At 37.6% G+C, this 14,399-nt stretch overlaps 1 protein-coding gene across 1 annotated transcript; it reads right to left on the bottom strand.

Moving 5' to 3' along the window:
• Window positions 1-853: 853 nt before the first annotated feature.
• LOC121993937 (pathogenesis-related protein STH-2-like) lies at window positions 854-1,722 on the bottom strand. Its single transcript, XM_042548173.1, has 2 exons — window positions 1,478-1,722; window positions 854-1,309 (listed from the first exon to the last, which is right to left on the bottom strand). Exons 1-2 carry the CDS (start codon window positions 1,653-1,655, stop codon window positions 1,002-1,004), a joined length of 486 nt encoding a protein of 161 aa, XP_042404107.1. The 5' UTR covers window positions 1,656-1,722; the 3' UTR covers window positions 854-1,001.
• Window positions 1,723-14,399: the final 12,677 nt, after the last annotated feature.

Here is a 14,399-nt window from a genome sequence, read left to right as displayed (position 1 = left end):
ACTCTAATTGGCTGACACATTTTAGCGTCCAGGCGCTTGGGAACGGTCCAAGCGCCTGGGTCAAGATAAAAGTTGTCGATAGAGTTTTGCTAAGGGGATGCCATATCAGCCTGATGGGGGCGTTCGGGACTAGTCCAAGCCCCCGGATAAGGTTATAAAAAGAGAGTTCAACCAGCACCTTACACACATCGTTATCTACTACTTCCATGTTTGCTTGTTGTTTCGAAAAGCTTTCCACGACATCGAAACGTTCCGTCGATGACAACGCTCAAGTTACATCCTTGCAAGTTGTCAGTATAAGTGTTTATTATTTTTATTTCATTTATTATAATTGGTGTTTTTGTTGTTGATGAATCTTTAGTGGATTGTCCAACAAAAGCGATTAATGATCGCGGACTTTAAAGTAGGAGTCGTCAAAGTTTCTAAACCATGTATATATATATATGTGTGTGTAGCACAATATTATTTAATTGAGAAGATTACATAATTATTTTCTCTAGTGTATGATAATTCTAATTGCTAGTAATTGAAATAGGTGAATAATTATAGGGTGAGAACTAAATTAAAAAAAAATTATAAATCTTGTTAGTCTCATTAAGGAGTGATCCGTCTGGTCGCATAGAAGTTTTTCACTGATCATCATATTAAATCGGTAAGCGCTTGCGATGGACGGTCAAGAAGCTCAGCATCCTTTAGTTGTGTGTCCTATTTAGAGAAAAAATTCCTACAAATTCACTATAGTTGGGGATCAGGGTGAGGACTAAATAAGATAGATATAATGACGTTTAATAAACTAAACACTATGATTATTGTAAAATGAATTGGAGAATAAGTGAAAAATTAAATAGGAACAAGTGCACAAACATCATCCTTTATTGATGCATTCTATATAAACCATCATTTATTAATGACACACGACTATTGGATGCACGATAGATATAGACTTATCATATAAGTCGAGGATGGAAAACAAGTACTTTTGGTTTGCAAAAGACAGGGATTTATGCATAGACATCGGGGTTGGCAATCAAATATGCTTCGATGGCCTTTAGCACTTTGGTTGATCCATTCCTTATGGCGTTTAACTCTTCTTCATTAGGATGCTTATCCTCGAGTGTTTCATACACGGTCTTGACCTTTGCAACGCAAGTGTTGGGGCCCGTTGCTTCAAATGTGATCTCATAACTAACGGATTTAAAATACACGCCGACTAAGTCTCCTTCGATGACCGAATACTTAGTTGTGTATGTTGCCTCGTCCAATATCTCTACCTTGTTCTTGTTGACACTTCCTATTGCCATTTTGGAAGCTGCAATTGTTTGTGCACAAAACGAAAAGAATATTTTAGCATATATAATCAATAACAAAAAAAATATAGTTGGAACAAATTGATATCCTATATAAACTTTTTTTTTTACTTAATGCTATTTTAGTAGGCTATTCCCCTTCTATTTGGTAAAAGAAAACAGCTATAGACCTGGAGCAAAGTGAAGAATGTTAATAGAGCCAACTCCTTCTCCAACACGTTCGTACTTGGTGAAAAATTCAGGCAAGAGCTTAGGGTACAAAATATGTGCATCACAGATCGCTCCCTTCCAAAGCCTTGAGTTGGAAACGTTGACGGTAATTTCATCGATGCAAGAACCGACAACCATTTTGGTAGGGAATTAAGAAACTAAAGTTGGATACTAAGAGGTAGAAAGAGCAAGGGATGATGTGTTGAGGGGGAGTAACCCCCTCTTTATATAGATCTTGAGAGTATAGGATCTAGATCGAGTGTAGGGGCAATTAAGCTAATAAAGAGTAAGACAAATATTTGGAAATAATGTGGAACTGTGATCAGGAAAAAAACGAATTGGTAGAATTTTCAACGTGCAACAAAGTACAAATTGTAAACTTCTCAAGATAGACTATAATGCCACGTATTAGCGAGTGACGGGGGTGATGACTGGGATGATGAGGCGAGGGTTCTGTACAAACTCAGACAAGTCGCCCTCACGTTAGAGACCAAGAACCAAGGAAAAAATCCCCGAGTCAGGCCCTCCGACGCTCAAGTCAGATACTTTTTCCCCAGAAGCACAGTGAAAGGACGAAAAGTAAAGGACAAGTACGAAAAGACGAGTGAGCGTACCTGCGTAGAGACAAAGCCTCATTTTTTACATGGCAGTGGATACTTCTAGAGTCTGACGAATGTTAGGGAATATCAGGTGTCAGGATTTGTCTGACGGTGAATGACACATGACATCTTCCTATAGATTTAAGGAGTAATCAGTGGGCAATGAGCCATAGACTGTTAGCATATTCCTTGACAGGCAATGATTATTCTCTAACGGGTTGTTATGATTCCCTGACTTGATTGCCGTATAGCGTATGCTTGCCCCAGTTTGTTAACCTTCGACTGGGTCCTTGTACTTGCAAATCTTGACCTGTAGGCACAAACCTACGTTTCCTGGCGCATTCCCTAGCTTGTGTTTGTTGTCCCGTAAATCCCGATCTATACGTCCCGCCCTTTATTTGCTATTCAATCTATCCCGGTAGATCCAGATCTGCGCCTGCCGCCCAGTCAGTCAAGGCCTTCGCTTATAGTTCCTTAAATCTTATTCAGTATGTATGACCATGTTCTGTAAGCCTCAGTCCACCTGTTCTGACCTGTACGCCTTGATCTGTGGGTGAGCCTTAATTCACTTACCCTGAACTATCAGCCTTAATCTGCATATCCTGACTTGTACGTCATTGGTCCGCTTATCCTGCTCTGCGAGTCTTATCCTGCAAATTCCGACCTGTAATCCTTAGTCCGCATATCCTGACCTGTATGTCTTTGGTCCGCTTATCCTGCTCTGCGAGTCTTATCCCCACAAATTCCGACCTGTAATCCTTAGTCCGCATATCCTGACCTATACGTCTTTGGTCCGCTTATCTTGCTCTATGAGTCTTATCATGTGAATCCCGACCTGTATATCTTACCTTCCGAATTCCTACTTGATGCTTAGGCCTAACCCCGAAGTACCACTTAGGCCCGACCGGGACCCTCCTGCAATTCGAACTTTTGATCATCACGTAGGCCAGACTTTTGACCATCAAGTAGGCTGGACTTCTAACCATTACGTAGGGTTGACTTCTGATCACTATGTGAGCTTGACTTCTGACCACCACATAGATTTGACCTCCGACCACGTCAACTATCCGACCTCATCATCATGCACCGTATCAATGAATATTTGGAGAACTTTGAAAGCACTTTACCGTTCTACCGTAGTCCGAGGGCGCTTCTAGAGGATTTTAGAATCATGAGAGCTCTATGAAAATTTACATTAGAAATTTGATACATTAAAAATTTAAACATATCTTAATACAAATTAAGCCTGGTGAATAATTAATACCATGCATAATTTTGTCGAAAGCCAAGAATATCCAATTCTTTCTGAGCATCTTTTTATCGTACAAACACAAACTTATTTTTGGCCCTCGAGACAAGCAACTGTCATATGGTATTTGCCATCGTATGACATACATGGCATCTTTTGGTATCTACAAATTACAACACATGATTTAGAAGGAAGAAATAAATAAATCTAATTGCAGCCTTTAAGAATTTTACTTAAGGCTCTTTATTATTTTTATTTCATTGGAATAACTAATTTATTCCTTATTTATTATATTTCTTCCCGTACACTAACTATACTATAAATTTTCGTATCACTTATCCGTCGAAGTAAACATTCCATGTTTTACCCTAAACTCGAAGAGATTCTATTTTTAGAGGTCTGATAGATAAAAGAGATGGTAAGAAATTTGTTCACTTATCTTAGTGGTCTAACAAGTCATGGCCTAGATTTTAGATGGCGATTGAGATGCACAACTCATAAGTCTAATTTGTCTGCCTCTAGAACAGGAAATTAGGGGTTTTTGCTTATTGCAGCCGTCAGTCTTTCTACTATTTGTCACGTTTGTTAATTTACTTATTTTTAATCAATTATTTAACTGGAATTTATTTATTTTTATAAGGAATTTATTGTTATTTTAGTTGAGGGGATACTGATAAAATGTGAAGATTTAAATTTGTATAATGACACTATCACAAATAATATAACTTTCAAATTATCAATAGTTTCTTTTTATATAAAAAAATATTCACATCTAACATGATATGAACACCTATTTCACAGTGAAAATTAAATAAAAAAAAAGTGTCATTATCTTTTAGGTTGGAAAATATTTTATCCCTTTGAAAAAAAATAAAAATATATATTAGGAATAGAAAATTTACAAATAAGCTCCAAATATATTAAATCACTATCATAACAATTTTATTATTCTTTGACAGCGAAACGCGTCCATGTCATTCTTGATATTTTCAAGTATTATTCTTAGATATTGAAAGCATGCTTGACTAAGTGTTACCCATGACTAAGAATTATCCAAAAAGATAATATGAAGACATGCAATGAAATAAAATATATTGAAACTATAATCACGATGTCTTTTCCTCCCAACCTCTTCGTCAAGACTTAAATTCTAAGTACAAATTTATGCTTATTTAAAATTCGGCCATTAGACTATCCGTCCCTAGTAAGATTTGAACTCTGAATGCTTTACCGTTGCAAGGCGTGCATGGGGGCATAAAATATAATAATATTTGATAATAGGTAAACGGCATATATACTAACATCTCTTTCAATATAATATTACTCTTAAAATCAAATTAATACTAACTTAGCAACCGAAGAATCATGTTGCCAAATCAATCCAGCATTTTGCATTTATTATCATGTTTATTAACTTCCATTAATTACCTTTAAGTAATCATTTCAATTTCTCATACCAATTCAATCACTCTTTTATCAGTACTTATTCTTCACTCGCTCACTCTCTCTTATGTAAATGCATATGCTTCGGTCGCCTTGAGCACTTTTATCGCTCATTCCCGCAAAGTTTTCACAATGTGTTCGCCAAGATGTTCATCCCCAACTGTCTCGACGCTTATCATCACCTTAGCGACGCACGAATTCGCACCCGAATTGCTTCAAAGGTGGTGCCGAATGTTGGTAGTTTTGAGAGCATGAAAAACTAAAACGAAGTAATTAAAATAATAATGCGGAAACCATAAACACTCACATTGCTCTCCCGAAGAACCGCAACCGAAGACGCCGGTCGATGAAGTCGCCGATGAACCGCCGGAGACGTCGCTGCTGCTGTCGCCGAGAAGATCACCACACGGAACCTTCTCGAACTCTTCCACAAACCAAATCCCGTCCCTACGGATGTTCTCCCTTTGCTCACACGATCACCTCCACTGCTCTTCTGCGCACCTCTGATCGCCAGAAGCTATCCTCTCTCCCTCTGATTGCCTTGGACGCCTCTTATAAGAAGGCTGAGGAAGACGAAGGGGAAAGGACGCCCCTTCGTCTCCCTGGCATTTGCAGCAGCGAAAGGGACGAACCCTTTCGTCTGCCAAGTGTAACGCCCAACATCTCCCACTCGTCCAAGTCAATCTATATGGTCACATAGACCATGTTAGTCACATAGACTACAAGGTGATCAAGTCACGAAGACCGGAGCGAAATTAGTCACAAAGACCAAATAAGTCACGAAGACTTTATGAGGATTAAGTCACGAGGACCAGAGCAAAATTTAGTCACAAAGACAAAATAAGTCACGAAGACTTTATGAGGATCAAGTCACGAAGACCAGAGCAAAATTTAGTCACAAAGACCAAATAAGTCACACAGACTTTATAAGAATCAAGTCACAAAGACTAGATCAGAACATCCATTCCATACATTAGGGAAAATGGTTTGTGCGACAGCAAGCACAGTGAGCATTCAATTGCTAAGAAGATTGTCACACCTTACTTAGCTGCTCCATAGAACAAATCAGAGACATAAATGTCCATAGAACAAATCATAGACATAAATGGATTGCCTTTACCCCAGATTAAATTATTTACATCATCATGAACATCTCTAATCCCTCATATTGACCATATGTCAAGAGCATGTTCAACACATCCAATCAAACAAATTATTCACAATTACATTTTATGTACTGAACTAAAAATGTAACCGGTACCAGTGAATAAATGTCACAGATGTAAATCAATCTTAATCTTCCTTTTTAGCTAGAATCCATTCACTCTAATCAGTTGCTTTCCTAGTTATGCTCCATAGACCGAATCATCCATAGCCAATAGGAAACATGCTAAAGTAGCAGACACTGATCAGAACTTCAAGTAGATAGCTAAATAGTCACTTAGGGTAAAATCGAGATTAACTTATAATCTCAAGGGTCTCACATAGTAGAGAAGCAGGGATCCATTCTCTTACAACCCTTCTTGTCGCCATAGCACATGTGGTATGAATCACATGCTACGATGTTATTCTCTTTACCAAAAAGAGCGCATGTTTTTCTCAATTTTAACATCGTACAGATTTCGATCTAGACATTCCCAATGTCTAATCTTGAATTCAACATATGAATTCTAATCTGGGTTCAAGCAGATTCAGTAAATGGTGGGTGCATTTACTCCAATCATTACACAAATGATCTCATCTTGATACAAATATCAAGGCGACCTTAACTTACGGGTATGTCTCTATTCACAGCTACAAAAGCTGTCCCATAAGCAACGGTCTTACCTCTATTCGTACTTAACAAATAGAGATGATTGTCCATGTGAGTGGACTAATCCCAATCTGCCAACATACTTATCGAGACTTTTATTCGAATGTAACCAAGACATATACACTGAATAGATCATGGAATTTTTCATTTATCAAAATGTCTTTACAATTGTTACATTCTCTGAAGTCCCAAAGACTTCATATGCCCATGAAATGACTCTTTAGTCAATGACTTAGTAAAAGGATCAGCAAGCATATTTCGTGTAGGGATGTACTCAAGAATAATCTTTTTCTTGTCAACAATATCCCTTACAAAATTATACTTAATTTCTATATGCTTTCCTTTGCTGTGATATTTGGGATCCTTGGAAAAAGCTATCGCAGCTTGACTGTCACAGTACACAGTAACAGGACTCCCACTATTTTCAGCAATCCTCAGATGCTTCAGGAACCTTCTTAGCCAAACAACCTCTTGCACAGCTGCTGCACAAGCCACATACTCAGCTTCCATTGTCGACAAGGCTACACAAGCCTGCTTCTTGCTGTTCCATGAGATGGCGCCATCATTCAGCAAGAAGACATAGCCAGATGTGGATTTTCTGTCATCAAGGTCCCCTGCCCAATCTGCATCTGAGTAGTCACTTAGGCTCATATCTGATCCTTGGAAACAGAGACAATAATCAGCTGTTCCTTTAAGATATCTGAATATCCTCTTCACCGCTTTCCAGTGTCTCGATCCTAGGTTTGACTGGAAACGACTAACTAAGCCAACAACATAGCTTATATCGGGACGAGTACACAACATAGTGTACATCAAACTACCAATAGCACTGGCATATGATTTTTTCTTCATTTCGGCTATTTCCTCAGGAGTCTTGGGATACATACTTTTGCTCAAGACAGTACCTTTCGCAATAGGCGTCTGTTCAATGTTGCAATCTGACATATTGAAGTGTTGCAGCATCTTAGTGATATAAGCTTCTTGAGAAAAACCCAAAAGCCTCTTTGATCGGTCTCTAACGATCTTCACTCCTAAGATGTACTCTGCTTCTCTCATATCTATTATGTCAAATTGTGATGAAAGCCAACTTTTGACTTCTATCACACACTTTATGTCACTTCCAGCTATTAGCATATCATCAACATATAATGATAAAATGACAAGCTTTCCTTTTTCCTTTCTTAGGTAAACACAATGATCCTCATTGATCATTTCGAAACCATAAGATAATATTACTTCATTAAATCTTATGTTCCATTGTCTTGACGCTTGCTTTAGCCCATATATAGACTTCCGAAGTCTACATACTCTTTTATCTTGGCCTTCAGCAACATAACCTTCTGGTTGTACCATATAGATTTCTTCGTCAAGATTACCATTAAGGAAAGCCGTTTTTACATCCATCTGATGTAATTCCATGTCATAGTGTGCTACTATAGCTAGGATGACACGTATTGACACAAACTTTACAACTGGGGAGAATGTCTCTTCAAAGTCAATACCCTCCATTTGGGTATATCCTTTTGCAACTAATCAAGCTTTATATCGATTAATCGATCCATCTGCTTTCCTCTTTATTTTGAGAATCCACTTATTCCCAATAGCCCTTCGGCCCGGAGGAAGATCGACTAAATCCCAAACTTGATTCTTTCTCATTGACTCCATTTCTTCATCCATTGCAACTTTCCATTCTTTTCTAACTGAGCTGCTCAAAGCTTCCTCAACTGTTCGAGGTTCCTCATCGTCAACTGGGAGAATCATTAATGCCTCATTCTTAATATCAAACCTTCTCCGAGGAATAATCTGACGACTACTTCTTCGAAGGTTAGACTGTTAAGAAACTGACTCATTCAGTGGCAAATTACTCCCACTCGGTTGATTAGATTCAGGCATCTCCTGATTTGTTGATAAAGGAACATTATCCTCCTCCTCTATCTCATATAGAGGAATTGTCTTATCAACTTCACCTCGTGTTGGGAACTCAGTTTCTAGAAAAGTAGCATATCTTGACTCTATCTCAGAGATGGCTCCATCTTGTCGCTCACCAATAAAAACATAACCCTTAGAAGTCTCAGAGTACCTTATAAAGATACACTTCTTACCTCTGGGTCCTAATTTTCCATATTCGTGAGTCTTATCATGAACATAGGCAGCTGACCCCCAAGGTCTCAGATTACTCAAATCCGGTTTTCTGCCTGTCCAACGTTCATGTGGAGTAGATGGAACTGACTTTGAAGACACTTTGTTAAGTATATAGGCCGCAACTAATAATGCATCTCCCCAATAGGAGATTGGCAAATTAGCCTGCGCCATCATAGACCTAACCATTTCAAGAAGAGTCCTATTTCTTCTTTCAGCAACCCCATTTTGCTGAGGAGTTCCAGGGATAGTTAGCTGTCTAATAATCCCTTTCTCATTACACATTGTCTTGAACTGAGCAGACAAATATTCTCCTCCACGGTCAGTGCGCAAGGTTTTAACCTTACGTTCCAATTGATTCTCAACTTCGTTCAAGTAACGAATAAAGCAATCCAATGCTTCAGATTTATGAGAAATCAAATACACATGACTAAAACGTGTGAAGTCATCGATAAATGTAATGAAATAAGAACTCCCATTTCTAGCCTTCACATTCATTGGACCACAAATATCCGAATGAATTAATTGCAATGGTGATTCAGCCCTAATAGCCTTACCAAATGGTTTCCTAGTCATCTTTCCAGCAAGACAATGCTCACATATAGACAAGTTAATCTTAGCATGAGTGCCTAAGAGGCCCTCCTTAGCTAATCTATTCATTCGTTCTTGTCCTATATGTCCCAATCTAGCATGCCAAATTTCATCATTAACATCAGCATTACTAGTAAGAGCAATGTTTGAAAAACAACTATTATTATATGGTTCTACATCAAGAACCATAAAACCATTTGTTACATAACCATATCCAATTAACACAGAGTTAATTCGAAGTTCCACACAACGGCTATAAAAATTTACATTGTAACCTAAATCAAGAAGACAAATAACGGAAACCAGATTCCGTCGAATCTCAGGAGCGTACAGGACATCATGTAGAAACAAGTGCCTCCACCATGTAGGTTGAGCTTGCAAGTGTCAATTCCTTTGACTTCAATTCTTGCATTGTTTCCTACATATATCCATTTGTTGCCAGCTGGTACCCGACGGTACTCCACATATGTAGCTCGATCACGAGCTACGTGGTTCGTTGCTCCTGAATCTACAATCCACAAAGGATACGAATCAGCTAACAACACTGTACTTGCAACATATTGCTCGTGGAAAGAAGACAAAAATGGATTTACCTTTTTAGGCTCAGAACAATCCCGAGCAAAATGACCCTTCTTGCCACAGTTGAAGCAAGTCAACCTGCTCTTAGGTTTTTGTCCATATTTCTTTCCTTTCTTCTTGATTTGGTTTTTCGCAGCAACAGCATTAGCCTCCTTTCCTTTCTTGAACCACTTGTTCTTATTCTTGGAACCAGAACCTTCAGCTACAAAAGCTTGACCCGAAATCCTTGCGGATTCAATCCTCTCCGCCTCAAGTTCCACATGGCGTGAGACATCAGTGAAAGTCTTGATACTCTCACTACGGGTCAGGTTCTGTTTCATCGTTTCCCAAGAATCAGGAAGGGAACGGATAACTGTCTGAACCTGTTGTTCATCGGTCAACGTATAACCTGCAGTCTTCAGCTCTCGAATCATGTTACCCATCTCTCTGAGATGTTGGGCCATGGTAACATTCGAGCGCTTCTTACAACTATCAAACTTGATAGTTAGCTGACGGAGCTTACTCAGACTGACTCCACTGTACTTCTCTCTAAGGGCTTCCCAGACAGCATGAGCCGATGGTAATGGCTCATACTCAAATACCAGGTCATCCACCATTGAACTAATCAATATACCCTTAGCAATGGAGTCCTTCCTTTTCCATGCCTTATAGGCATCAAGGTCACGTTTGTGCTGTGCTGTGGAACCATCAACCGGTTCCTCCATGATTTGGTTTACAGCCTCCAGAACTTCTTGTTCCCCAAGAACATATTGTATCTTGAGGTGCCAGATTTTGTAGTTATCCCCATATAATTTCTCACCTTTATTGAGTTCAGCTATGATGTTTTTAGTTGCCATGATCTACATAAATAAATAAATTATTTATTATTTCAGTGTAATTCATATATGTGCAACTATTTATTGACTCAGTGTAAATTAGAATTAGTTTACAAAATCAAGTGATAACATTGTTTCCACTCATCATTTGTATGTTCTAATCTAATCAACACTGATCAATTATATTACACATATCCCAACTAATGAACAAATCATTTTATATGAACGAATCATATTTATATGAACTAATCATATCATGAAATGAACTAATCATTTCCAAGTTAGTTAACATATAACATAACTTTTATTATATAATTCTGTTTGTACAAAACAACAGAAATTATTACATGACTAAAAAAACTAGATGAGCTAACACTGCTCGTATATAACGACAGCAAACAGAACACTAATAAATTAGATAGGCCAGCATTGCTCCCACTAGGACAAACACTAGTATAGCAGCCAACACTATCCCTATTAACCTGGACTCATTTGGGATAATCTCAGATGGGGTAGCTTCAGGATTCTCCATTAGATCTATTTCTAGATCTTCCTCGAGCATCTCCTGGTCCTCTTCAGACTCTTCAGGCTCTTCTTCACCCATATGGTGAAGTAGTTCCTCACACAGTACTGAATATGTGACACGCCCTTAATGACGCCCCCATACATAGTCTACTATTATCCTGGGATACTCTGGCAATGAATGCATCAATGCCCAGATCTTATAACTGTCCAGGACTGGAAACTCTTCTTGCTCAAGTTTCCAAAATAGTTTATCCAGCCGTCTAACATGTCCGTCAACTCCATAAGCAGACTTATACTCTATCTCCTGAATCTCCTCTCGGAGCTGGTTTCGCCGCACTTCGCGACGAGTCAATGTGGTAATCGTCCGTGCCATCTGAAAAATTGAATTTAAATAAGTCAGTACAAAACCGACTAACCAGTACAAAACCAGTTTAATTCAATTTAACAGGCATACCATCATTATAAATCAAGAAAAACAAATCTTCTCGATTTTCAGGAGTTTAAGTCGACTGACCCATTAGACCGGTCAATCAAGAGTCTGGATGTTAAACTTAGTCTATTGTCCTCATTAGAACTAATCTAATTGGACCTATGTTCTGTTCTTATTTAAGCTCATTTGAGTCAATCACAGACTTATTAATCAAACTCAGGTTCGTTTGACTCGTCCAATTGTCCATTGGATTAAGTCTGACTCATTACAACAAATCTAATGTTTCTGATCAAATTTTGACACAACGGAACTAATCCGGTCATATTCGATCAGCCCAACTTATGGAATCAAATAGTTAAGATCACCCTTATTAACTCAATAATAAACTGAGCTAGTGAAACCAACAAATAATTTGAACCAGCTTTAGATATTATTGAATCAAATTGGTCTGCTTAAATTAACTAATAATTTAAACCAGACCGGGGTTTGATCGATCAAGTTGGTAGGGTTCTATTTTCGATAAATTGAACCATAAATTAATTAAATATATTTATTAATTAATAATACATATGTATATGTATTTAATTAATAAAAATATTTAATTAAATTTAGCTACTGTTCATGTCGTGAAGAAGGAAAATTAAAATCAACATGCATACATTTTTTTTCTTTCTTACACAATTTTGTTTTTTTTTTCACAGTGCTTCATTAAACATACTGTTCATGCCTTTTTTTTTTTATTTTCACTCTGGAATCGATTCATACCTTCTCTTGAATCGATTCATGTGCATGATATACTGTGCTTCGAGAAAAAAAAACTATTCATGCATTTAATCGATTCATGAATCGATTGAGTTCATTTTTTTTCTTCGTCAAACAGCACTGTACGTGATTTTAATTTCTCTTCAATCGATTGAAATTTTCAATCGATTAATGAATCGATTCAGCATATGCACAGTATCTTTTAATCGATTCATCCATAGTGTTGAATCGATTCTGCGAATTTTTTTTTCTCTGTTGCGATTTTGAATCGATTGGAATACAATTTCAATCGATTCATCCCAATTGAATCGATTGATCAATCGATTCAATTGATGAACAGTATCGTCTTCTTCGCGACAGAAGAAGAAAAACGCGAGCTTTTTCGCGTCGATTTCCATGCTTTCAAAACTATGCATGCTCTGATACCATTGTTGGTAGTTTTGAGAGCATGAAAAACTAAAACGAAGTAATTAAAATAATAATGCGGAAACCATAAACACTCACATTGATCTCCCGAAGAACCGCAACCGAAGACGTCGGTCGATGAAGTCGCCGATGAACCGCCGGAGACGTCGCTGCTGCTGTCGCCGAGAAGATCACCACACGGAACCTTCTCGAACTCTTCCACAAACCAAATCCCGTCCCTACGGATGTTCTGCCTTTGCTCACACGATCACCTCCACTGCTCTTCTGCGCACCTCTGATCGCCAGAAGCTATCCTCTCTCCCTCTGATTGCCTTGGACGCCTCTTATAAGAAGGCTGAGGAAGACGAAGGGGAAAGGACGCCCCTTCGTCTCCCTGGCGTTTGCAGCAGCGAAAGGGACGAACCCTTTCGTCTGCCAAGTGTAACGCCCAACACTGAACACATGAGCTTTGAGCACGTGGCCTAGAAGTGGCTCTTCGATGACACAGTTGACTAGTCTCTGAGTTACATCAACCAGCACTTAGACTCTGTCCTCATGATTATAGTATTATAATAAGATATCCAAATTATTTTTTAGATATTTAGAGTAATTATGTCATATTTATAGAAATTTTTTCTTCAAATAAAAATATAATTTAAAAATATTAAACTTTTGGACTGCATGCACATTCTTTAATTTATCTTGATAGTCGATGATAAAATTTTGTATGACCGAACTGATCACCTTCAAAAAAAAAAAAGTCTATTTCTGAAACACTCATTCTCCGACAACGGAGGTCCGGCTATATTAATTCAGCAATCGAACAACAACGTTAGGTAGGAAAGGGAGCAATTTATATATAGAATTTGTGCATGCGTGCCAACCATATATACCTAGGCGAAGTAGAAGATCTCGATGGAGCCAACTCCGCCGTCGCCAATGATCTCCGTATTAGAGTAGTTGAATAAAAGGAAAGATGTAAACAATAAACTTATTATTATGCTTAATCCATATGCCATCGACATAATTTATAATGTGTTTAAGAATAATTGACTTATTATTATGCTTAATCCATATGTCAGCGATATAATTTATAATGTGTTTAAGAATAATTGACCGATTAATAAGTAAAAGATTTAGTCTAATAAATATTATGTTCTAGTATTAACTTGATTTGATCTGATTATTTTTAATAATTCACTTTTACCCCTGATAAATTCAACGGAAGACCTCTGAAGTTGAGTTTGCTTACCAGTTTACTGAAACATTGTCAAGGTAAAGGTTTGGTAACTATATTAACAATTTGATCTTCCGTAGAAATATAAAAAACAGATAATTATTGAGTCGTCACATATTCTCAAACAAAATAAAAATCAATTTTCACATGTTTTGTACGAGCATGAAAGATTAAATTTGTTATGAGATATGTTGTTCCAATATTATCACATCAAATTTTTAGTGCAATATTTAATGCAAGATGAAGTTCAAAGAGAAGTGATTGAAGTCAAATAATTTTGAACATTGTATTTGCT

The sequence above is a fragment of the Zingiber officinale genome, chromosome 6A (assembly GCF_018446385.1).
Source record: "Zingiber officinale cultivar Zhangliang chromosome 6A, Zo_v1.1, whole genome shotgun sequence".
In the NCBI taxonomy this organism is placed as follows: Eukaryota; Viridiplantae; Streptophyta; class Magnoliopsida; order Zingiberales; family Zingiberaceae; genus Zingiber; species Zingiber officinale.
This window is presented reverse-complemented; position numbering and strand designations above follow the sequence as displayed.

Bases quoted from the DNA above. Each gene is read 5' to 3' on its own strand.
- LOC121993937 (XM_042548173.1), bottom strand. From the start codon at position 1,655: ATGGTTGTCGGTTCTTGCATCGATGAAATTACCGTCAACGTTTCCAAC. The intron at 1,310-1,477 runs GTCTATAGCTGT...AAACAATTGCAG, and splicing joins CATTCTTCACTTTGCTCCAG to CTTCCAAAATGGCAATAGGA.